The sequence below is a fragment of the Giraffa tippelskirchi genome, chromosome 7 (assembly GCF_054371585.1).
Source record: "Giraffa tippelskirchi isolate mGirTip1 chromosome 7, T2T-mGirTip1v1.2.pri, whole genome shotgun sequence".
In the NCBI taxonomy this organism is placed as follows: Eukaryota; Metazoa; Chordata; class Mammalia; order Artiodactyla; family Giraffidae; genus Giraffa; species Giraffa tippelskirchi.
In genome coordinates, this window is record NC_137281.1 from 11,667,322 (window position 1) to 11,691,225 (window position 23,904).

The following is a 23,904-nucleotide window of genomic DNA, read 5'->3' on the forward strand; positions in this document are numbered from 1 at the left end:
GGGTCGGGACAATCTCCTGGAGATGGGAATGGCTACCCACTCTAGTTTTCTTACCTGGAGAATTCCATGGACAGAGGAGCCTTGCAGGCTACAGTCCATGGGGTTGAGTGAGCAACTAACATCTTCACTTTTCCTCTTTGTCAGCCCCAGGCTTTTAGTAGAAGCTTGTTCAGGTTTCCCACTTCGGTCGAGCCGATCTTCAGGATATTGGGGTAGGAGGTTTCCTGTGAGTCCACAGTTAGTCCAGAGCATTAATCGGGGAGCAGCTACCTGATTTCAAAGTAATGGGATTAGTGGTAACCGGAAGAGCCCCCAAGAGGAAGATGAGTCTTGAGGAGCAGAGGGTTGGAGGCAGAGACCCAGCCGCCTTCTTCCAGGGCCAACCGTGGGGAAATGGGATTTGACTTTTGTTACGAGAGCTCTGGGGCTTCCTCACAGAACACGAATAAAAGTGATTTCACTCATAACTCATGTTTATGTTCCTATGAGTACTTGCTCTGAGCAGAGGACATAACAGGCAAAGGCCTGGAGGTGTCAAAAGGCATGGGCTGTGGACGGTGGGGTCGAGAGGCAAGGACATTGTGGGGAGGGACCCTCTGAGTGGGGCGGGGGGGAACTTGGCATAAGGGTAATGGGAGGGAGGAGCCCCTTGAAACAGGGATTGTGGGAGGAAGCCCTAAGGCGGAGATATTGTGAGAGATGGGAAGATCTCTGAGACAGGGGGATAAGGGGAGACCAGGGAAAAGGGGCCTAAGGCAAGTGAGCCATGAATTAGGGGGATGGCCAGAGATAAGGGGGTCCCTCCAGCCTGAGGCCTCCTTCCTGCCTCTTGGATCCCTGGAAGAAATGGAGCTGGGAGGGTAGGAAGATAGACAATTGGAAACCTGGGTTATGTATCTGCTGTGTGACCTCAAGGAAGTCCCTGCCCTCTCTGGGCCTCAGATTGCCCACCTGTCTATGGGAGTATTCTTCACCCTGTACCTGATGAATAAAGTAGGTTCTCTGGCTTCCCTAGGGGAGGTCCAGGCTCACAACACTTACCAGGACAAGGCTCTGCCCTGGGCATCACAGGCAGTATCTGGCATCATGGCCCCTGCCCTCTGTCTTCCCATTCAGATTAAGGCACTCTTCCTCAGCACTGTCTTGTGCAGTGGGCATGCACACACACTCACACTCATGTGGACTCTCAGCATCCCAGACATTTGAGCTGGGAGGCAGGTAGGCCAAGGACCAGCCCCAGGCCTTCCTCTCACCGTCATCTCTGTTAGAAAGGCCGCCTCAAGGGAAGTGGTAGGGCTGCCCAACCAGAAGGGCTAAAATTCAAAAGACCAACAATAGCAAGTGTTGACAAGTATGTGAAGCAACTGGAACTTTGATACATTGTGGCAATGCCAATGACACAAGAGCTTTGGAAAGGGCATGGCTATTTCTGTGAAAGGTAAACACAGTCTATCCCCAATCAGCAATTCCATTTCTAGGCATGTAGCCAACAGAGATGCCCACATGTGTCATCAGAGGATGTTACCAGAATGTTCCTAGAGGCTCCCAAAGGGGAAACAACGAATCCATCAACAGGAGAATGGATTGACAAATAGTGTAATAGTCACACAGTGGAAAACCCTGCAATGAAAAAGTGTTGTCTACCAATATCTGAGACACCATGGATGACCTTCACAGATCTGATGTTGAGGACAAGAAGGACCTGAGGCAGCAGCACGCCATAAGATTTCATTCTACAGAGTCCAAGAACAGGCACAACCAAAAGACGGTGACAGAAAGCAGATCAGTGGTTGCCTGTGGAGGGGCTACTGATTGGGAAGGGACAATGAAGGAACTTTCTGGATAGATGTAAATGTTCTATACCTCAATATGTATGGTGGCTACATGGATGTAATTATTTAAATCATTGAGCTATGCCTTTGAGATCTGTACAAGTCACTGTATGGAAGCTTAACTCAACAAAAAGAGAGAGAAGAACATGATGACTTAGAACTTGGACACCCCAGGTTCAGATCCCAGATTTGTCACCTCGCAGCTGTGTGACCTTGAGCAAGTCACTTTCCCTCTCTGTGCCTTGTGAGGATTAAGTTAACTACTACAGGTAGAATGTTTAGAAGAGGGCAGAGCACAGAGTGGGAGCTCAGTGAACCATTATATCATCACGGCCCCCCAGAGTCCTCTCTAATATGAGAGGATCCAGAGTCTGACTCGCTCTCCCGTATTCTGATCCCAGGATCCCATCACCTGGTAAATTCACAGTGTTCTCACACTAACCCTTGTTGGGTTTAAAACTCTGTGATTTGATGACTTTGAGATTCCATGACTCCCAAGCTCATGCCAGGCTAAATTTCTGGGCTTCTGTGAATCATCCAGTCATGGGTGCCAGCACAGGGAACGCTGTCCCGCCCACACACCCTCACTCCCCCCCCCCAACAAAGCAAAGCACAGACACACACGGCTTCTCTCTCCCCACTGATATATTTGATAATAGTCCAGAACCAGAGATGGCATCAGCCACGGGGCGACGGGGAGTAAAAAAGAGTCCAGGGAGGGGTCTGGGAGGCAGGGGTGAGGAGGAGAGGAACAGACACACACAAAAGAGAGAGAGGGGAGAGAGGCAGGGGGCGGGGGCGGGGAGAGAAGCCAGCCAGGGGGCGGGGCGTGGGGGAGGGAGGCGGGAGATCACTTGAGGGGGCGGGGCCACGGGGAGAGAGGGCCCCTCCCCCCCAGAATACAAAATGAGGGGGACTGGAGTGGGCGGTCCTGGGCTCGCGGGGGCAGGGAAGGGACGGGAGACGTGGTGGGGCTGAGGTCAGTAGTAGGTTTCCTTCTCCACCCAACCTGGAGAGACAAAGGAGGAAAGAGACAGAGACGAGAGAGACGGGCACGGAGAGACGCACAAGCAGAGACAGACAGACAGCGACACAGAAAGAAGCCCAAAGGGGCCGAGACACAGGGAAAGACATACAGAGGAGGAGGCCCGGAGAGAAGGGGAGAGAGAAGAAGCGCCAGGGGCATGGCGAGACAGCGCAGAAGGGAGGAGAGGGTATGGGAGGGGCAGGGAGGAGGGGGAAGACAGAGAGAGGTTAGCATCGTCACCAGGCAGCGCTCTTCCGCCTCCCGCTCCAGCTGCCCGGTCCCATTCCCCCCAGCCTCCCCCCTCTACCCCGGTTAGCCCCTCACCCCCGGGGTTCCTGCGCAGGATGAGTTTGCGGATTTCGTCGTAGACGAAGATGAGGAAACTGTAGGGGAAGGCACAGAACCACCAGCTGGGCCTGCGGAGAAGCGAGAGGAGGAGCGGGTCAGCGCCGGGCAACACGGAGGAAACGAGGGGCCGCTCCCAGGGCACAGCCCCCTGATCCTTCATGCTCAAGGTGACGGGTGCCCTGGCCATGGCTCCGGGCCTGGGTCTACAGAGCCCCCCCCCTCACCCCTTGAGGGTGTTCCACTGCAAAGGCTCCTGGGAGGACCCTGGAGCAGGTGGTACCGGGAGGGGGAAGGGCACTCACTTGAGAGGGTACATGCGAAGGGCCACGTCCATGCCGGGGCAGTAGGACAGGAAGGCCGCCAGGGCCGTCTCCTCAAACAAGCCAAAGATCAGGATCTTGTTCCTGCAGGCATAGTCAGGGCTGGACCCAGAGAAGGCCACCCCGCATCCCCACCCCATAGACACAGAGGCATCCCCAAGGGCAGACGGAGAGAGACAGACAGAGAGACACACAGGGATGGAGACAGAAAGAGGCAGCGAGGCACAGACGGGTCCAGGGAGATGGCAACACTGAAATATGAAGACAGAGACACACAGACAGGCAGGGGTATAAAAAGATGAAACAGATCTGGAGGGAGACCCAGGAACATCCCAGCAGTGCATGCGTGTGTGCGTGCGCGCGCACGCGCGCACACACACACACAAGCAGACAGGGAATCCAAGACAGATGTGATCACTGGAGAGAAAATCAGCTCAGAGGCAAAACCAGAACAGACAGATGTGGGGCTGGACGGAAAGCAGCCACAGCGACCACGACCCTCACTTCATGCCCTGCTGGAAGACGGAGTTCCTCCGGGTCTTGCAGATGATCAGGTCAGCCCACTGCACGACCACTATGCTCACGAAGAAAGCCGTGTGGCATGTGAACTCCACCACCTTCCTCTGCTCGTATGTCTGCAAGGATGATGATGCACGTGTCAGTCAGTGGTCAGTGTGGCCGCAGCCCTGGCCCCCACTCCCCGCCCATGTGTTCCTTGTGTGTGCCCCTGCATAGGTCCCCAGGGCAAAGTGAGGACTCTGTCCAGATGGGGTCCCCTAGGGGGGATATGTCTGCCCCCTGTAGCTCACAGCTGGTGACCTTAGTTGTGGACCATAGACCCTGGGGGCCTCCTGGGAGGACACTGGCTGAGCTTTGAAGGGAAGACAGAGACTGGGAAGGGGAGTCACAAAGGCTTCCTGCTTGGCAGGGCAGAGAGCCTGGCCAGTGGACAGGACCACGATGGGTTGGGACAAGAGCGCCAGGAGACCCCTTGTGTCTGGGGGAGGGTCTTGATGACCCCTAGGGCAGAGGGGCCATCGTAGGAAGCCACCCGTGCATGGACAGGACAGCTCACTACGGCCCAGGATGCTGTGGGCAGGGACCCCACCTGGGAGGCCCACGGCCACGCTGTGGGATCCAGCCCTACGCACCCACTGCTGTCCGTAACTGTCCTCCAGGTCGTTGACCGTGCGGTCATCCCAGTTCAGCCGGATGCCCACCAGGTTGCCGGGCAAGAAGCCGTTTTCTGCCAGGATCACGAAGTAGGAGAAGAAGCCACCAAGAGCCTGGATCATTCCTGGGGGAGGGGAGTAGGGAGATGAGGAGAGGCTCAGGTGGGGGCGGGCAGCCATCCCAGGGCACCTCTGGGGCCCCTTGAGACCCGCCGGAGGAGTCTGGTGAGCCACTTGGTCCTCTCGCCTGAGCATCCTCCTGGCTGGGCTCCCAGAGGACGACCTTAGGGCGCCACTTGGTGGTTAAGAACCTGAAATGGGCTCCCTGGAGCAGCAGACTTGGGGAGGGGGCTCCCCAGAGATGGAGAACCTGGAGGCTCCCTCCCACTTGACCCGGGTCACTTCACTTGGACATCAGGAAATCCCTGAGGGCCCCCTATGCAGGAATGACTTTCCCAGGCCTCTGACCACCACCACCAAGCCTCTGCTGGGAGGCTTGGTGTAAAGCTACCTGCAAAGCTCTGCATGCCTCCCCTCCAGCAGCAGACGGAGGAGGAGGCAGGAAGGGGTGGGGCTCGCCCCTGCCCTCAGAGAGCTCACAGGCTGACTGGTCCTTCCCAGCATGGTGGCGGGTGGAGCGGTGGCGTGGCCCTCCTGGGGCCAGCCATGACATGCTACTCAATATCCCACATGCCCCCTGGGGAGGCCTTTCCTCCACCAGTGCCACCGCACCTCGGTGACTGCCCCCATCTCTGAGTCACTCCTTCCAAGCTTGTGGAGTCTCACACCAAGGTCACAGGTGTGAGACCTGGCACCAAGGCCACAGAAGGGGAGCCCAGAACCAAGGTCATCTCTGGAACTGACTGAACCCCACTGTAACTGTTGCCAACCCCCCCACCATGATCATTCCTGGCCAGCTTCCTGACCCCATATTAGGCAAAAATGCCCACCCCAGTACTCACCCTCTAGCGCCCTAACCAGCCACCTAATGCCACCCTTCTAGCAGGAGTTTTCTTCATCTTGAGGCTAAAAAACTGGCTACTAACCCATGAAAAGCATCGACTCTCCCCCACCCACTACATTTGCAGTATCTTCATTATCTCTGCTCCTTACTTTTAATACACTCACTCCCTTCTGAAATGCTCTGTGTCTGGAAATCCTTTTCCAGCCCACGTTTGGACTGCCACGACTAGACCTATGGCAGCATGTCCTGCTTTTCACTCCACTCATTCAACACGAGGTTCCCGAGCACCCAGGGTGGGCCAGGTGCTGGGCATTCAGCCGTAAGCCAAGCGGGGGCCCCAGGTCCTCACCGATCTGTCCATAGGCCATGCTGATGAGTCTCTCATTGACCAGCTTGTCAGTGCGTGGGTTCCTGGGCTGTCTCTTCATGATGTCACTCTCGGCAGCCTCGTACGCCAATGAGATGGCGGGGACCTGGGCAGGAGAGGCCGGTGAGTTGGGGTGGTGGGGGGGACCCTGCCCTCCTGGAGCCTGGGGGTGTCCGGGGCTCACCATGTCGGTGCCCAGGTCGATGCAGAGGATGGTGATGGTGCCCAGAGGCAGCGGGATGTTGGCCATGATGAACAGCAAGAAGGGTGTGATCTCTGGGATGTTGCTGGTCAGAGTGTAGGCAATGGACTTCTTCAGGTTGTCGAAGATCAGGCGGCCTGTTGGCAGGGATGGGCTCAGACCTCAGCACTGACACCAGGGCGCCCTAGTCCCGCTGCCCCTTCCCTACCCAGTCCAGGCGTCCTTCCTAATCCATTCCCTCACCACCAGCCTTTCCATTCAGACATCCCACCAGGTTGCATCTGTTCAAACATTCTCAAAATACAACCACTTAGGAAGACTGTGTAGCAATTTCTTTTCTTTTCTTTCCCTTTTTTGGCCATGCTGCATGGCTTGCAGGATCTCAGTTGCCCCGACCAGTGACTGAACCTGTGCCCCCAGCAGCAAAAGTGCAGTCTTAACCACTGGACCGCCAGGGAGTTCCCAGTAGCTTTTGTTAAAGTTAAGCATCCCTGCCTTATTGACCCAGCAATCCTCATCACAGGTTCATAGGATGAGTGTTTATGTCCACCAAAAAGCAAGTACAAGAATGTTCACCGCAGCATTGAAAGTGAAAGTCGCTCAGTTGTGTCCAACTCTTTGAGACCTCGTGGACTATACAGTTCATGGAATTTTCCAGGCAGAATACTGGAGTGGGTAGCCTTTCCCTTCTCCAGGAGATCTTCCCAACCCAGGGATTGACCCCAAGTCTCCTGCATTGCAGGAGGATTCTTTACCAGCTGAGCCACAAGGGAAGCCCAAGAATACTGGAGTGGGTAGCCTATCCCTTCTCCAGCGGATCTTCTCGACCCAGGAATTGAACCAGGGTCTCCTGCATGGCAGGTGGATTCTTTACCAACTTTATCTTTATCAGGGAAGCCCCACCGTAGCATTATAATAGCCAAAAAAGAGGGACTTCCCTGGTGGCCTATTGGTTAAGACTTCCTGCTTCCACTGCAGGGGTGTAAGTTTGATCCCTGGTCAGAGAACTAAGATTCCACAAGCCAAATGGCACAGCAAAAAAAAGGGGGGGAATTGCCATACTTATTTTTTAAAAAGGCACAGAAAGGCAGCTGTTCTGTGGGAGGTGGCATAGATGGTATGATCCCCTTTGTGTAAAAAATAAGGCACCTGGTTGTTCACACCTGCTGTTGCCTATCCCTGCAAATGTGTGGCTCTCCACAAACTACTGGGGTCTCACCCTAAATATTTATGGGTGATGATTTAAGTGTACTTCAACATAAGCCAGTGTGTGTACTGAGCCAGGCAATGTGACGTGGGGGTTCGCTGTGCTACGTGCTCTGCTTGTGGGTATATCCAGACTTCCCCCTACTGAAGGTTAAACTGTGCTGCTTCTTTCACTTCAGAGAGGCCTTTCTTGCCCCTCCTTATCTAGGTAGGACCCCTGCTGGGACTTCCCTGGCGGTCCAGTGGTTAGGACTCCGTAGTTCCAACGCAGGAGGTGCGAGTTCGATCCCTGGTGGGGGAACTAGGATCCCCCACACCATGCAGTGCAGCCAAAAATTTTTTTAAAAAGGTAGGACCCCCATTATCATCTATCATGGCACCCTGCTGGTTTTCTTCTTAGCACTTGTCACAATAAGTAATTATGTTTGGTTTTTGGTTTTGTTTATTTTGGGTTTTTTTTTTTGGCTGTGCTGCATGAAATGTGGGATCTTAGCTCTCCGACCAGGGATAGAACCCGTGCCTCCTGCATTGGAAACAAGGAGTCTTAACTACTGGATTTCCAGGCAAGTCCCTGTAATTACATTTGTTATGTTATAATTTGTTAACTTGGGGAAGGTTCCCCAGTTCCTGGAGGGCAGGGACCACGTCTGCTTTGCTCACGGCTGATTCTCAGGCCCCCGGTGTGATGCACAAGGTAGGAGTCCAAGAAATATCTGGGAGGCATGAACTAGAGCATCCGTGAGTGTGTGCTCTGCACATACGTGGAAGATGTTTTGGAGGGGGCTGTGAGAAAGGGTTAACCGTGTGTCCTCTGGGCCACGGGGGACAAGGGCTCAGGGCATTTAAGCTGAGGCTGTAGGCTCAGTTCTACTGTTTGAATTCTCCCTCATCACGAGTTATTTTTCACACTGGGCACATTTGAATGTGAGAGAGAGACTGCAAGAAAATGCACCACAGTGTGAACAGTGAATATTTCTGGACGGTGAGATTGTGGGTGATGCCAATGTGCGTCTTAAAGCTTTTCTGCGTTTTCTATAATTATCATGAATTACTTGGATGATCGGAATAAAACTGAACACGAACAAGCCCCATCTGTGGCCACATCCAGGCCCATCAGGAAGTGGAATGCAGGGGACCCTGAGGTCTGGGCTCTTGGCGGCCTGGCTTCACCCGCCAGCGCCCCCACACGGCCCTGCCTCTGCCTGCAACTCCCTTCGCTGGCATTTCTCTGTGTGAAAATCCCCACATGGCCCGGGGACTTGGCACAGTGACTCCTGCCCACTCGGGGAAGCATCCTTGGCTCCCGAATGCAGGCTGGGGGAGAGGCCTCCTCAGGGCCCCTCTGCTGGACCCTCTGCCTCCCTGAGGTTGTACTTCTGAGTATCTTTTAAATATTTCCACATCTGCCTTCCCCAACAGACTGGGCCCTCGCTGGGCAACATGGGGACCCTGAAGTATATCAGCTCAGTCCTGCCCCCAGGGAACCCCCTACACTGCCGGGGGAAGAAAATTGAAAAGTACAAGGCCAGGCTGTGCTGGGGCCTGGTGAGATTCCGCGGTCTCCCTGTCGTGTACCCGCTGCAGCCCTGGTCTGTTCCCCTCGCCCTCCCCAGGCTTCACGCAGGGACTCCAGTCTCCTGGGCCACCTGGGCCGACTCACTCACCCTCCTCCACACCCGTGACGATGGAGGCAAAGTTGTCATCCAGAAGAATCATGTCGGCTGCCTGTTTGGAGACGTCAGAGCCGGCGATGCCCATGGCCACCCCGATGTCGGCCTTCTTCAGGGCGGGGGAGTCGTTCACGCCATCCCCGGTCACAGCCACGATGGCTCCCTGGAGGGAGAGAGGGTGAGCACGGCGCCCAGAGGCCTGGCACCAACCCTCTTCTCATCAGGGACCCAGGAGTCCAGGCCCCCGGCCCCCTTCCCCCGAGGGACCCCAGCCCCAGCCCACCTGTCTCTGACAACCCTCCACGATGATGAGCTTCTGCTGGGGGGAGGTGCGGGCGAAGACGATCTCGGTGTGGTTCTGCAGGATCTCATCAATTTGCTCGGAGGTAAAGTCCTTGAGGTCAGTGCCATGGATCACACAGGCCTTGGCGTCCCTGGGGAGAGCAGAGACTGGTCAGGACATGTGGGGCGGTAACGCCTGATGGACAGACGCACAGACAGGGGAGGCAGCGGACCAGACATTGAGAGAGGGACAAAGGGCTTTGCGGGGGTGGGGGTGGTGGGGTCAGAGATGAAGGGAAATGGGGGAGGAGGGGCTGTGGGAGGGATGGAGGGCGGACCTCAGGAAGAACTTTGGGGCCCTGGACTTAGAGGAACAGAGGTATGCAGACAGCCAGGAAATGGAAACAGACACAGAGAGAGACATGAGGATGGGAAAGCTAAGGGAGTCAGAACAGAGAGGAGAGAGACAAAGACATAAAAGACAGGCAGGAAGAGAGACTGATGGACACAGGAATGAGGGATATCATAGAATCCTCTCAGATGGGAATTACTAGCTGCCCATCTTAAAGAGGAGAAGACTGGGGCTCAGAGAGGCTAAATGACTCGCCCGAGGTCACACAGCTCATGCGTGGCCAAGCTGGGATGTGAGCCTATCCCTTGCCAGCCTCACGCAGCTGGAACACCAGGCTGCCCATCATTAAGACAGAAAGGGAACGGGGCCCAGATGCTGAGTCAACAGAGGAGACCCAGGAGGAAGGGGACCCACTGTCCCAGAGGGGCCTGAGTCTGGCTGGGTGGGCTCACCGGGGGTTGACCTGGCTGACAGGAATGTTGAGCCGGGCAGCGATGTCCTCCACAGTCTCGTTACCCTCGGAGATGATGCCCACGCCCTTGGCAATGGCCTTGGCCGTGATGGGGTGATCGCCGGTGACCATGATGACCTGCGGGCATTGTGTGCAAATGGTCCAGCCTCACCGCTGGCCCCTGGAGCCCTGGCCCTGCCTCCCCCGCTGCCCCCCGGGCCACACCTTGATGCCTGCACTGCGGCACTTGCCCACCGCATCGGGGACAGCTGCTCGGGGAGGGTCGATCATGGACATGAGGCCCACGAAGCAGAGGTTGTCGGTGGTGAAGTTCACATCGTCACAGTCGAAGGCAAAGCCCTTGGGGAACTGCTCCTCGGGCAGGTAGTAGTGGCAGAAACCTGGTGCGGGGAGAGAGGGACAGGGGCTCCAGCCTCAGTCTTCCCTGCCTCCTGCCCCGAGCTCCCGTGGCAGCAATCAAACTCCCCAGCCGGCCAGAGTCAGTCCACACTCATTTCTGAAAGATGGCTTCCCCCGTCATTCATTCATTCATTCAGTCACGGTGCATTCTGGGAGATCCTATTCTGAGCCAGGCTCTGGGCAGCACCACATCCCGCCTTACCCTCCGGCCCCTGCCCCAACTTGGCCCCACCCCTGGTGCCCACCAAGCACGCGCTCGCCCAGGCCGCCGAGCTCAAGGTAGGCATTCTGGAAGGCCTCCTTCATCTCTTCATCCAGCGGCTGCTCCTTGCCGTGCAGCAGGATGGTGGAGCAGCGGTCCAGGATGCGCTCGGGGGCGCCCTTCATCACCAGCAGGTACCGGTTGTCATTGGGGTCCTCGGTCTCGTGGATGGAGAGCTGTGAACAGAGCAGAGGGTGGCTGTGCCTGAGTCTCGCAGGGACCCGGAGGCTACCTGCACCCGGCCGAGGGGAAAAGGACCACCTGCTGCCCCCTCCAGAGCCTCGGATGGCAGGACGGACCACCGCCGGGCTCCCCAGAGGGCACTGCCTGGATCTCTCTACCTGAGAGATTGTCATCTGTTTCTTGGACTCTCTCACAGAGATCCCTGCTCATCCCTGCCCATTTCTGTCTCTTTGTCTGACGAATATTTCTTCTCCTCTGTGTCTCTCACAGAAATCTCAAGGGTCCTGAGGATACGTGCATTTCTCTCTGCCTCACCCGACGATCTCTCATCTCACATCAGACCCCATCACTGAATCTGTTCAGCTCACCTCTGAAGCACCCAGATTCTGATCTCTTCTCACCTCCCCTGCCTTCCCGTTCAGCCACCAGCATCTCTCATATGAAATGTCACAGCAGCACCCCCACATTGAGTCCCTGTGTCTGTTCTCCCCTCCTCATTGTATTTTATTTTCTCCCCATGGTAGGCAGAAGGAGACTTTAAAATATGAGAGTCAGTGAAAAATGGTGCAGCCACTTTGGAAAACAGCCTGGCTATCCCCCCAAAGCTTAAACATAGAGTTACGAGGTAAGCTGGCAATCCCTGGGTATACACCCAAGAGGCATGCAGATGATGTCCACACAGAAACTTGTAGGCAGATGTTCACAGCAGCATTATTCATAGTAGCCAAAGGGTACAAATAACCCAAATGTCCAGTGATAGATGAATGGATCAACAAAATGTGATCTCACTATACAATGCAAAGTTATTCAGCCATAAAAAGGAACGGAGTACTGATACATGCTACAACATGGAAGGGAAGGGAAGTGAAAGTGCTCGGTCATGTCCAACTCTTTGCAACCCCATGGACTATACAGTCTATGGACTTCTCTAGGCTAGAGTACTGGAGTGGGTAGCCTTTCCCTTCTCCAGGGGATCTTCCCAACCCAGGGATCAAACCCAGGTCTCCTGCATTGCAGGCGGATTCTTTACTGTCTGAGCCACAAGGGAAGCCCTGAGGATCCTGGAAAACATGATGCTGAGTGACAGAACTCAGACACTCAAAAACACGTGTTATAGGATTCTGTTTACATGAAGTGTCGAGAATAAGCAAGGGCATAGAGACAGGATGTAAATTAGTGGTTGCTTGGGGAGAGGGGAGAGGTAGGGGAACAAAACCAGAGAGTGTGAGGCTATTTTTTGAGATGATGGAAATTCTCTAAAACTGACTGAGTAAATGCTAGCTATACTATGCTGTATATACTATACTGTACTATATACTATCTGTGACTATACTAAAACTCTTGAATTATGTACTATATGTGGGTGATCTATGATGGTGTATGAACTAGATCTCCATAAAGCAGTTTTTAAAAATGTGAGTCAGGTCCCATCTCTACCCTGCTCCTTGGCTCATGCCCCACCCCAGGGTCGCACCCAAGTTGTGTCCACAGCCCATGAGGCCTGACGGGACCTGGCCCAGCACACACACCCCTCATCTCCCACCATGTTTCCTGGCTCCACACTCCCTGACCATTTTTCAGATACCTCAACACATTTCTGCCTCAGGACCTTTGCACATACCATGCCCCCAGATACCTGCAGGGCTTCCTCTCTCAGCCCGGTGACTGGCTGACATATTCCAAATTTCCTCAAGTCCTCATGTCTCTGTCATTGTCTGCCTCCAGGCACAGGAGCATAAGTTCCACAAGAGGAGGAACTTCACTGTTTCACTCATTGCTGTTATGTCTCCCCAGCACCTAACACGAGCATCTCAGACATATGGTGGCTGGTTAAAAATATATCTACTGAATGAATGAATGAGATCTCTGGCTGGTTCTCATTCTGCTGCAGGAAAATCTTTACTCCTCTGCCTCCCACTCCCGCAGAGACCTCGCTCTCACTCCCCGCTCTGTTTCTCTCTCCACTATCAGTCCCATTTTACAGATGGGGAAACTGAGGCTCTGGGAAAGTTAATAGCTTGCCCAAAGCAGGAGGGCAGTGGGGCAGAGCTGACTGCTTTTTGGGCATCACAGAGAAAGTGGAGAGCCCCAGGGTACCTGGTATTTGTTAGTGGAGTTGAAGGGGATCTCGGCCACTTTCTTATTACGTTCACGCATCAGCTTCACGGAGCCAGAGGACAATTCGATACACTTGAGCAGAGCAGATTCGGAGGCATCCCCGGCCACATCCCTCTGTAGTGTGGGAGAAAGGGCTGTCGGAGCAGAGAAGCATGGGGTGGGCAGGGGCCAGGCTGAAGCCAGTGGGTGGTGGGACCCACCTTGAGCACGGGGACATTGTCCTGACCCCCCTTGAAGACAGCACGGTTGCAGAGTCCAGCGATGTGGGACAGGGCCACCCAAGTGTGCGAGCTCTTGTCGAATGAAGTCCCTGAAAAAGCCACCAGTCAGGGCAAGGGGCACCTGGGGGGGCCAAGCACCCTCAGTCTGGTCTGGGCTCCACCCTCACCTGACTGGTCCTCAGTGGTGTCAGCCTCGTGGATCTGGTTGTCAAACCACATGTGGGCAACTGTCATACGGTTCTGGGTGAGGGTCCCTGTCTTGTCTGAGCAGATGGTGGATGTGGAGCCCAGGGTCTCTACAGCCTCTAGGTTTTTCACAAGGCAGTTCTTCCGAGCCATGCGCTTGGCAGTCAGTGTCAGACACACCTGGGGCATGCGCAAGGACAGGTGAGTTACAGGTATCAGGCTGGCAACACGACTATCCAACAACCTGACTGCTTAGCCCAAAGAGAATCCTGAGCAAAGAATCACCCAGAGACTCCAGCCAAGGCACAGACCCATAGAAATGGGCTCAGATGCACCCCTCCCCAAATATACTAGAATGTTCAAAACAGTGACATAATAGTCTCCAACCGAAACAACTAAAATGTTCCCTAACAGCAGAAGTGAAGAATGGAGAAATAAAAGATGAGAAGACTATACAGTGATGAAAAAGGATAAGAGATCACTGCCTACAACCACATGGGTGAAGCTCAAAAACAACGTTCAGCAAAGAAGAGGCAGAAACAAGAGTTGCTGCTGAATGATTCCACTGATGTGAAGTACAAAAACTACTGTTTGAAACCAAGCTATCCTAGGGGTAATCCTGGGGTTGTGGGGGAGGGGCTGAACAAGGTCTTGAGAGGGTTTCTGGGGAACTCCATCTGGGTGCAGCTGACCTAGGGTGTGTTCAGCTGACTCCAGCTCATCAGGTTGTATGTTCTTATGTGCAACTCTCGTCTGTACAGTGTAGGTCAATAAAGGGCCTTGACCTAGAGTAGCTTTGAATATGCTAATACGGCAAAGTTTGCAGGATCTATTGATTCTAAAAGAATCAAGGAGCAGAATAGTATTCCTCGGATGGTCCCTTCTGTGTACCCTGAAAACAGTCACTACATATGTGGGAATATGCCACCTCTGCTGTGAACAGCGCAGCGAGCCTGCTTTCAAAGGAGGGTTGATGGTTAGGCTAGGCAGTGGGTCCAGACTGTTATTTTACTCTTTAACTATTTTAATGTATTCTTTTGACTTTTTATCATGAGAGTGTGCTTCTTAATTTTGTAAGTTAACTTCAAAAATGATAGGGTGGTTAGCTCATGGGATCTTAGTTCTCCAACCAGGGATCAAACCCAGGCCCTTGGCAGTGAGAGCACAGAGTCCTAACCACTGGACAGCCAGGGAAATCCCTGTTGGTTTGTTTTGTTCATGAGGCCCTCTGAGTCCCAGGACCCTCCTTATTCAATGTCTGGGAGGATCTGATCCTTGATGTCTTGATTGCAGTTCGGCCCCCCAAGTTGCAATCAAGATCATTGCCATTGGACTTCAGTGGTTAAGAATTCGCCTTCTAATGCAGAGGGCACAGGTTTGATTCCTGGTCGGGGAACTAAGATCCCACATGCTGTGTGGTGCAGTCATAAAATAAATAAGTAAATAAAATAAGATCATTGCCTAAGGGTCCTGCATGCTGCAACTAAGACCCAGTGCAGCCAAATAAAAAAAACTTTTTTAAAGAAAAGATCTTTGCCCTCGGGTCCCCAGCCCCCTCCTCCCTCAGACCCGGGGGTCCGGGCCTCACAGTGACAGTGGCCAGCAGCCCCTCCGGGACATTGGCCACAATGATGCCGATGAGGAAGATGACAGCCTCGAGCCAGGTGTATCCAAGGATGAGGGACAGGATGAAGAAGGAGACGCCCAGGAAGACGGCCACGCCGGTGATGAGCTGGATGAAGTGCTCGATCTCGATGGCGATGGGCGTCTTGCCCACCTCCAGCCCTGAAGCCAGAGTGGCGATGCGGCCCATGACGGTACGGTCACCCGTGGCCACCACCACGCCCCGAGCCGTCCCTGTGGGGCCAGAGGGTTCAGGGCTGAGGCTCAGCGAGGTGCAGAGGGACCCCGAGTCCCTGAGGCGCGTCTGTCTGTCTGGACCAGCTCAGCCCCACCCAGGTGCCCGCCTCGCCCCGCCCCGCCCCTACTGTCTCACCTTCCACGCAGTTGGTGGAAAAGAAGGTGATGTTCCGGGTCTCCAGGGGGTTGTCGTGCGTGCAGTCAGGGGAGCGGGTCTGGGGCTCTGATTCGCCGGTCAGGGAAGAGTTGTCCACCTGGGGTGGGGGCATAGGGGGCAGGGCTCAACCCCGTGCCTGGGGTCAACCGGCATTTGCTCAGAGGAGATTTCAAGATTTTTGTTTGTTCGTTTGTTTTGTTAATGAGGCGGAAATCTCATTAATTAAGGAAACCTGTGTCCACGGAGGTCACAGCTAGAAGACTGGATGTCTGTGTCTGGAGAACAGAGGTTGGGCTCTTGAAGGCGGAGAGGGTGCAACTTCTAGGCAAGGTCAAAGGTACTTGCAGGTCTGAGGAGGAGGGCCCAGGGGCCTGGACCCCTAGGTCTGAGGGAGGAGGGGCCGGGGGCCTGGACCCCTGGGTCTGAGGGAGGAGGGGCCGGGGGTCTGGACCCCTGGGTCTGAGGGAGGAGGGGCTGGGGGCCTGGGGGCCTGGGCTGCTCCAGGAAGGGCAGAGCTGGGCCCCACGCCCACCTTGCAGCCGTGGGCTGAGATGATGCGCAGGTCGGCTGGAACTCGATCTCCACCCTTGATCTCCACCAGGTCCCCGACCACCACCTCCTCAGCATTCACCTGCATCTTCTCACCTTCCCGGATGACCAGGGCTTGCTGCGGGTGGAATGGAGACGAGTCACCTCCCTGACACTTTCTGCCTGAGGTCACTGGGCACAGCCTCAGCAGCTGTCCACTCCCCACCTGGCCCCTTTCTGGGCACCCCTCACCTGGGGAACCATGTTCTTAAAGGATTCCATGATCTTGGAGCTCTTGGCTTCCTGGTAGTAGGAGAAGCAGCCGGTGATGATGACCACGGCTGCCAGCACGATGCCCAGGTACAGCTGTGGGGAGATGTAAGGTCACAGCCCACCCCACAGCAGCTCCCCACTGGCCCTACCCTGAGATGTGTGCAGTCTGGGGAGAGAGCTTGGAGTCAGTGGGCTTCTGCATTTGTATGTCTGACCTCAGGTTGTATCTGTTTGAGGGTCTGTGTCTCTGGCTGTCCATGTTTGAGTCTCTCTTTCTCTCTTTTTTAAATGTTTGTTCTATTTATCTATTGGCCCCGCCACACAGCTTATGGGATCTTAGTTCCCTGACCAGGGATCAAACCCAGGCCCTCGGCAGTGAAAGCACGGAGTCCTGACTATTGGACCACCAGGGAATCCCCTTGAATCCCTCTTTCTGAACAAAAGCGTGTCTGAGCCTCTGGTCTGTTCATCTCTCTATTTTGTGGGTCTTTCAGCCTATGTTACAGAATCGATGTGTATGCTATTGTCCGTGTGTCTGGCTGTGTTAAGGTCAATGTGCCTGTCTGAATGCCTGACTTTAAATGTATGAGACTGTTTGTGTTTGACTCTCTAGGTGGATCTCTGTTTCTGTCTCCCCCTGTTGGTCTGACTAGGTCTGAGACCCTGGGTCTATTCACCTGTTTAGGTTTTAATTTCTGAGAATCCTGCCTGCACTTGACTCTCACACCTCTCTGTCCGCCACCAGGTTATGCCTGCGACTCTGTGTGTGTTTGGGTGCTTGTGTCTGTCTGTCTGTCTATCAGTCCATGTCTGTGTCTGTGTCTGTGTGTCTGAACTAGGTGGCCGTGCTTGAATCTATGTGTTAGTGTGACTGCTTGCACTGACTCTCTGCACTAGTGTGTACCTGCGCACGTGTGGGTGTGTGCGTGCAGGGATCTCCATGTAGTCAGAATACAGGTCTATGTTTATGAGCATCGTGTCTGTTGAGACCGTGTGTGTGTGTGTGTCCCCTGTGCTGGGTGAACAGGACCTGATAAATCAGCACGTGGGTGTGCCTAGGTCTCTACATGAGCCCACTCCCTGAGCATCTTTTAGGCCATGACCACCTGCTTGTATCTATCCTCAAAGCCAGTGATGTCACACAGCTTTGGGATGGAGCCCCAGCTCATACTTTCTACTGTGTGACCTTAAACAAGCAATTTGGCGTTTTTTTTTTTTTTTTTTACTGTACCGCGTGTCTTGCAGGTTCTTATTTCCTGACCAGGAATCAAAGCCAGGCCCCCTGCAAGTGGAAGCACCAAGCCCTAACTGCTGGACTGCCAGGGAGGTCCCATACTTGTCCTTTCTGAGGCAGTTTTCCTCACTGCATCTCTGGTTCTTTCCCTGGGTGATTGTGAAAGTTAGATGGGAAGAAGCTGGAGGCGGGGCTTTGAAAAGTCCAAGGGGAGAAGTGAGACATGCCTACATGTCTCTACGGACGAGCTCCTGGGTGGAGCCGGGTAGAGGGCACTCACGTTGTCGCCAGAAGGGTCATCCTCTGTGCCCGCCTGGATGCCGTAGGCCAGGAAGCAGAGGATGGCCCCAATCCACAGCAGGATCGAGAAGCCCCCAAAGAGCTGGCGGCAGAACTTGACCCACTCCGGGGTAGTCGGTGGCGGTGTGAGCGCATTGGGCCCATCTCGGGCCAGGATCTCCTGGGCTTTGCTGTGGGTCAGACCCTGGGGGACACAGGACTCACATAGGACCCTCCTGGAGAAACACTGGCACCCCAACGCTACAGAGCACCCTCAGGCATTAGGGGGTCATGCCTCCCCCCCCACCCTGGGGACCCCTGTCCCTCCAGCCCAGCCGCACCTGCACGCAGTCGGTGTTATATTTCCGGCAGACCTCTTCCACGGACATCTTGTGCTCTGTCTGAGGAACAGGAGTTTGGGGGGACATCGGGTGAGCATGGAGGCCTGGCGGGGGGGGGTCGTTGGGGGGGGCCTACTCCGGGTGGGCGCAGAGGTGGGACTCACCATAGCCACCTCCTTCTTGAGGTCGTCCAGGTCCCGGCGGTCTTTGGTGCCCTTGTTCTTCTTGGGCGAGCCCTTGTCATCTTTCTTGTCCTGCGAGGTGGCGACACGATAGCTGTCAGAACCACCAGACTGTGGGCGAGAAGGGGTTACAGGGGGGCACCGGCCCTGCGGTTGTGCAGCTGCGTCTCCGGGCAGGGCCTGCTCTGGGGGCTCCGTCTGTCCCTGCCCTGCAGCCTGGGTGTCTCTCAGAACTCCCGAGGCTTGTCTCCTCCTATTGCTTCCAACCTCCCCAGCCCCTCCCAACCCCCCCACCCTCCACCCCCCACCCCGACCCCCCATCTCTGGCTCCATGGATCTCTGTCCCAGCGAGTCTCCACCTGGGTCTGCCTTTGCCTCTCTCTCTGTCTCTAGGTCTCTCCCCTTCAGTCTCCATGTCTTTTTTGTCTCTGCGTGTCTCTTTCTGTCTCTTTCTCCCTCTCCCTGGGCTTGCCCAAGCCCCCCACCCCCACCCCTGCAAGTGTCTGTCTCTTGCTGTGTCTGTTGGTCTGTCTCTCTTGATCGTCTCTCCAGGTCTCTGTGCCTGTGTCTCATTCCCTTTTGTCTCCCTCTGTCTCCTTCTGCCCCTTTACCTCTCCACCTCTGCATCTGTGGGTATCTCCATCTCTCTGCAGTCCTTTCTCTGATCTCACTCTCTCATCACTTCACATTCTCTGTCTCTGCATCTTTACGCGTATCTCTCTGTGATTTTTGTCTCTCTCTGATCTCTGGCTTTTTATGGTTTCCGTCTCATATAATATCTGTCACCATCTCTTGAACTCTCTCCCTGAGTCTGGCTGAGTCGGTCTCTCTGTGTTCTTCCTGGGTTTCTATCTCTTTCCAAGTTGGTGTGTGGGGATCTTAGATTATCTCTGAGTGTCAGTATTTTCTGTCCATCCTTATCTCTCCTTGTCTCTGTCTTCATCTCTCAAGGTACCTCCTTTTCTGTAACTCTCGGTGCATCTCTCCCTGTCTCTACTGTTTCAACCATCTTGTCTGTCTGTGTCTCATGGTCTTGCTCTGCCATCTTCCTCTCTACTCCCGTATCTCTCATTCTCTCTCTCTCGTCCATCTTGGCATCTCTGTGCTTCCAGCTCAAGGCCTCCCCCATATAATTCCTCCAGGTCTCTCCCTGTCTTTTCTTCCTGGCTCTCTTCTTGGGTCTCTTCTCCCAACCCCATGGATGTCTCTTTCAGAGGACCCAGTTGGGACAAATGCCCAGGAGTTCGCCTGTTGGACCCAGGGATGGTGGCCTGGCTGGACATGCAGTCGGTCCTGAGGGCCTCGACTGACAAGCTGTGGGCCTAGCCTCTCTCCTGGGGGCTGGCGGGAGCCATGAATAGGTTTGGATGGAGGTGGGCGTGTTTAGGTCTCTGAAGGACAGACTAGTTGCTGGCTGGGATTCGGGGTGCAGAAGAGCAGAAGTCCCCCAGGCCTGGCGTGAACTGGAGGTAGTATGGGGGAGCGATGGAAGTTCCAGTCTGGGGGCTTGGGCTCATGGGGAAGGCAGCATCCTTGGAGGCGGGCAGGAGGGGTGGGGCGAGGCTGGGTGCTGATAGGGGACCGCTGACAGATCTTACGGGCCCAGAGCCAAGCTGGGATCCTAGGCTCAATGCGGCTCAGCACTAATCCCCTCGTGACCTTGTAGAGGGTTGAGCTGCCTGCTATCTGCCCCCAGACCCGGAGGCTGAGCCCGGGGGGCTGCTGCATCCTAGAGGCCTGGGAGCCTGGGTTTCAGGGGACAGGAGGGCAGCTTGGCCCTGGGCCAGCCCTGCAGCAGCGTTGCGTCTGACACGGAACATGGAGATTCGAGGGGCAGGGAGGACCCTCCTCTGCCCCCGCTTCAGGAGGGGTCTCAGCCTCCACAAGAGGCAGACCCAAGAATGGAGAGAGTGGAGATATAAGGTCGTGGGCACAAGTTAGAGAAATGAGGGGCAGGCAAGAGAGGAGAGAGGGGGGCCTGGAGAAGGTGGGAAGAAAACTAGCTGCCCACCCTTGAAGCTTTAGGGAAGGCCTGGGAGCTGATGCTTGGGTCCCTGTGAGACCCAGGGGTGGAGCCCCAGACTCCTCCATCTGAGAGAGGAGAGGCTGGGGCCCTGGACCCCTAGGTCTGAGGGAGGGGGTGCTGGGGGCCTGGACCCCTGGATCTGAGGGAGGAAGGTCTGGGGGCCTGGGCTCCAGGGTCTGAGGGAGGAGGGGCTGGGGGCCTGGACTCCTGGGTCTGAGGGAGGAGGGGCTGGGATACCCTAGTCCCTGGCAGGCAAGCCTTGGCTCCTGCTTGCCCTTGCCATGACCAGACTCCCTTGGGGGCGGGCTTCCATCTGTTGGAGGGGGAGCCAAGGCTTTCCCAGTCAAGCCAGAAGGCCCAGATGGGCGCACTGCAGGGCAGGAGCACCTCGGAGGGTGGGGGACACGCCTGTCTGGCCGCTGCAGCCTGCCTCTGCAGCTCCTCGCCATCTTCCATGCTGCCCACCTCGGGTGCCAGCCACGCTCAGGCAGCCTCTGCCCCTCAGGCCACCCCTCCCTCCCCCTGTCAAGGTGTCTGAGGCCTCATTGCAGAGTCTCTCAGCCAACCTCCCCTTGTGCCCTCTGTCCCCAGGCTGCCTCTGGTTGTCTCTGGATGGGATATGTCTGTCCTTGGGTCTCCTCATCTCAGCCTCAGTTTCTCTCTTTGTCTCTCCATGTCTCTCCTTGTCTGTATCTCTCTGTCTTTCCATATCTTCCTGCCCGTGTCTGTCTCTTTCTTTGTCTCTATGTCTCTTTTTCTCTGTCTCCTTGTCTCTTTCAGAGCATTTCTCTCTGTGTCCGCTCATTTCTCTGTCTTTCCATGTCTCTGTCTCCCATGTCTTAAGTGCTCACTTCTCCTGTCCCACATCTTTTCCTAAGACCCACCCCCAATTTCTTATCTAAGGCATTCAGTCCTCTCCTCCAATCTGCGCACGGCTTCCCTTCCATCTCCACTTACCTGGAAGCCATCACTGACTCCCACCTGCCCCTTCTCTCTCCCAGTCCTCTCCCCATTCAATTCTTCTTCCCCTCCCCCCTCGCCCACCCCCATCCACCGATCTGCAGCCCCATCCCCCACCTCCGCCCCTGGACCCAACAGCCTTCATCCGCCATCTTTCTCCCCATCCCTCATAGTCCCTCTCCCATCCCAATCCCCTCTCTCTCCATCCCACCCAGCGCAGCCCACCAGCCTCCTTCCCCCCACCCCTTCCCTCTGGCCCCGCCCCAGACACTCAGGGAGGGATCCAGGGCTGCAGCTGGGGGGTCAGGTGGTCAGCCAGGGAAAGAGGCAGCATCTGCTGGAGAAACTCACAGACAAGGACACACGGACACGGAGGAAAGGGCATAGCCGGGCATGCACAATACCCCCACAACACGCATTTGTACACATAGCCCTCAGCCAGGCACTCAGTCTCCCTGCCGTGGCTCTCCTGCCCCCCCCAGCCCCCAAGTCTGCTCTCCCAGATTAGGAGGTAGACACATGCTGCAGACCCAGGCTGCTCCGCACTGCGGTGCACCCCCATGCGGGCCTAGAAGGAGAAAGGGAGGTCATCGGGTGTGCATCTCATAGTCTGGACCTATCCCCGCCTGGCCACGGAAGCAGACGGGCTTCAACACCCCCAGACACAAACACCGGCGTTCAGACACACCCAGACACGGGTGCAGGCATTCAGACACGACCCCAGGCCACACAATCGCAGGCGAACGGTGCTGCCAGGTCTGGCAGAACCAGGAACGCACACACGCACACGCACATCTTCGGCTGAGCAGGGAACCACATCAGGTCAGACAAACAGGCCGAAGGCCGGTCCGTGCCCCGCGGACCCCGCACACAAAGGACACGCCAACATGCGCCACAGACTCCCGCCGACCCAGGCGGCCCCGCGGATACAGTCGACCAGCGACACAACCACACGGACGGGCCGGGTCAGACGGCTCCCAGGGTCCTGCACCCGGGTCCCGGAGAGCAGAGGTCCCAGAGTCCTCGTCCCCCGCTCTCCGCAGACACCCAATGTCACTGGACCCACAATGTCACACACACACACACACACACACACACACACACACACACACACACACACACAGGCATCGCCTGGCTGGCCCGAGCACCTACCCCCATCTTGGCGGCTCCGGGGGACAGGGGCACGCGGGCGGGGCAGGGGCCGGGGCAGGGGGCCTCAGGGTGGGCTCAGGCGCGGGCTCGGGCTGGGGGCCTCTGCAGCGCCCGCGCCTCTGTCCGCGCGTGGGTCCCGCGGTCAGCCCTACCGCACAGAGTCTGCGGCGCCCGCCGCCGCCTCCGCCTCCTCATATGCCCGCGCCCGCGGGGGGGCCGGCGCCGGCCAATCAGGGGCGCCGCCGCCCTGATGGATGGCCCGCGGCCCCGCCCCCGGTACTGCAGCTGTTCTCCCCGCCCCCCAGCCTCCGCAAAGTGGCGGCTCAGCGGCGAAGGGGGAGCGCTGCGGGAGGCGGAGAACCCGGAGACCCCCCGCAATGAGGGACCTGGAAACCCCCGCAGTGTGGGATGTCGCCTTCAAGGAGGGGGCGCTGAGGGTGGGAGAGCCCCGGAATCCCCCCTGATTGTGTGCCACCAGAGGGAGGGGTGCGCTGTGGAAGGTGAACACCGGGTGGGGGGAAGCCCCGTAAACCACTGCAATAAGGCAGGAGGGCCAGAGCACCCTTCTCTGCAATGAGGCAGGGGGAGCCCTGGAGACTGTGGGGTGCTGTTCAGGAGGAGATGGAGGAAACCCAAGAGGCGAGAAAGACACCCCACCATGAGCAGGGACGCTGCAGAGGGGGGCGGGGTCCTGAGGCCCCCTCACTGTGTGACCTCCCCCCACCCACTATGGCATGGCAGTTATCCAACGAGACACAACTGCACAGGAACACAGGAGACACATCACAGCCAGAGAATCCCACCAAGCATTGGACTCACACCTGACCACCACCCAGAGAGCACAGATGCTGGGGACACCCACCAACAACACCCACCACACACCACCAGTTTCACAATCACATTCCGTCACGCACCAGCTTATCACCTCCCACACATCCTACGGTACCCCATCAAAACAAGCCCAGAGACTCACAAACACAGAGCAAGGAAAACATATGTAACACACACAATGCACACCCCATCACCTCACAACAGAATCACACAGTCATAAAATGCCATGCGGAGGAACACACCCCCTTAAAATACCACCTCACAGACACACACGTCACATGGTCCATCATAGCTGGCCTTAAACCATCTCACACAGAGCCCAGTAAACATTTAATCCATGGGCCCATGACCCAATACACATCCGCACTCAGCACCATCACACAGACACAGGGCTCACACTGCCCTAGACACCACTTGAACCTTTATGGACTCTGCTGTGTAGTCACACAACATCACACACACTCCTCCCCAATATATCTGAGCACACACAAAGACCCT

The 23,904-nt window shown here is 56.0% G+C and overlaps 1 protein-coding gene across 2 annotated transcripts; it reads right to left on the reverse strand.

The window, feature by feature from the left end:
• Window positions 1-2,459: 2,459 nt before the first annotated feature.
• Window positions 2,460-22,776, reverse strand: ATP1A3 (ATPase Na+/K+ transporting subunit alpha 3). Of its 2 annotated transcripts, XM_081516087.1 has the most exons (23): window positions 22,576-22,776; window positions 18,420-18,509; window positions 18,256-18,315; window positions 17,916-18,119; window positions 16,381-16,494; window positions 16,133-16,267; window positions 15,580-15,697; window positions 15,172-15,440; window positions 13,565-13,763; window positions 13,377-13,486; window positions 13,156-13,290; window positions 10,859-11,051; window positions 10,419-10,594; window positions 10,195-10,331; window positions 9,392-9,542; window positions 9,103-9,271; window positions 6,215-6,369; window positions 6,013-6,136; window positions 4,679-4,824; window positions 4,032-4,162; window positions 3,510-3,611; window positions 3,184-3,275; window positions 2,460-2,841 (listed from the first exon to the last, which is right to left on the reverse strand). In XM_081516087.1, the coding sequence occupies exons 1-23, from the start codon at window positions 22,579-22,581 to the stop codon at window positions 2,813-2,815; spliced, it is 3,045 nt and encodes a 1,014-aa protein (XP_081372213.1). In that variant the 5' UTR covers window positions 22,582-22,776; the 3' UTR covers window positions 2,460-2,812. The 2 variants fall into 2 exon arrangements, with proteins under 2 accessions (XP_081372213.1, XP_081372214.1); XM_081516088.1 differs by lacking the exons at window positions 16,381-16,494; window positions 22,576-22,776 and having other exon boundaries at window positions 18,102-18,119; window positions 18,420-18,497.
• Between the last annotated feature and the right edge of the window lie 1,128 nt (window positions 22,777-23,904).

What these genes read in the sequence shown, in the direction of transcription:
- ATP1A3 (XM_081516087.1), bottom strand. An exon ending in TTAAGAACATGGTTCCCCAG is followed by an intron (nt 16,268 to 16,380) that starts GTGAGGGGTGCC and finishes TTCCACCCGCAG; the next exon opens with CAAGCCCTGGTCATCCGGGA. An exon ending in CCTGCGCAGGAACCCCGGGG is followed by an intron (nt 2,842 to 3,183) that starts GTGAGGGGCTAA and finishes TTGTCTCTCCAG; the next exon opens with GTTGGGTGGAGAAGGAAACC.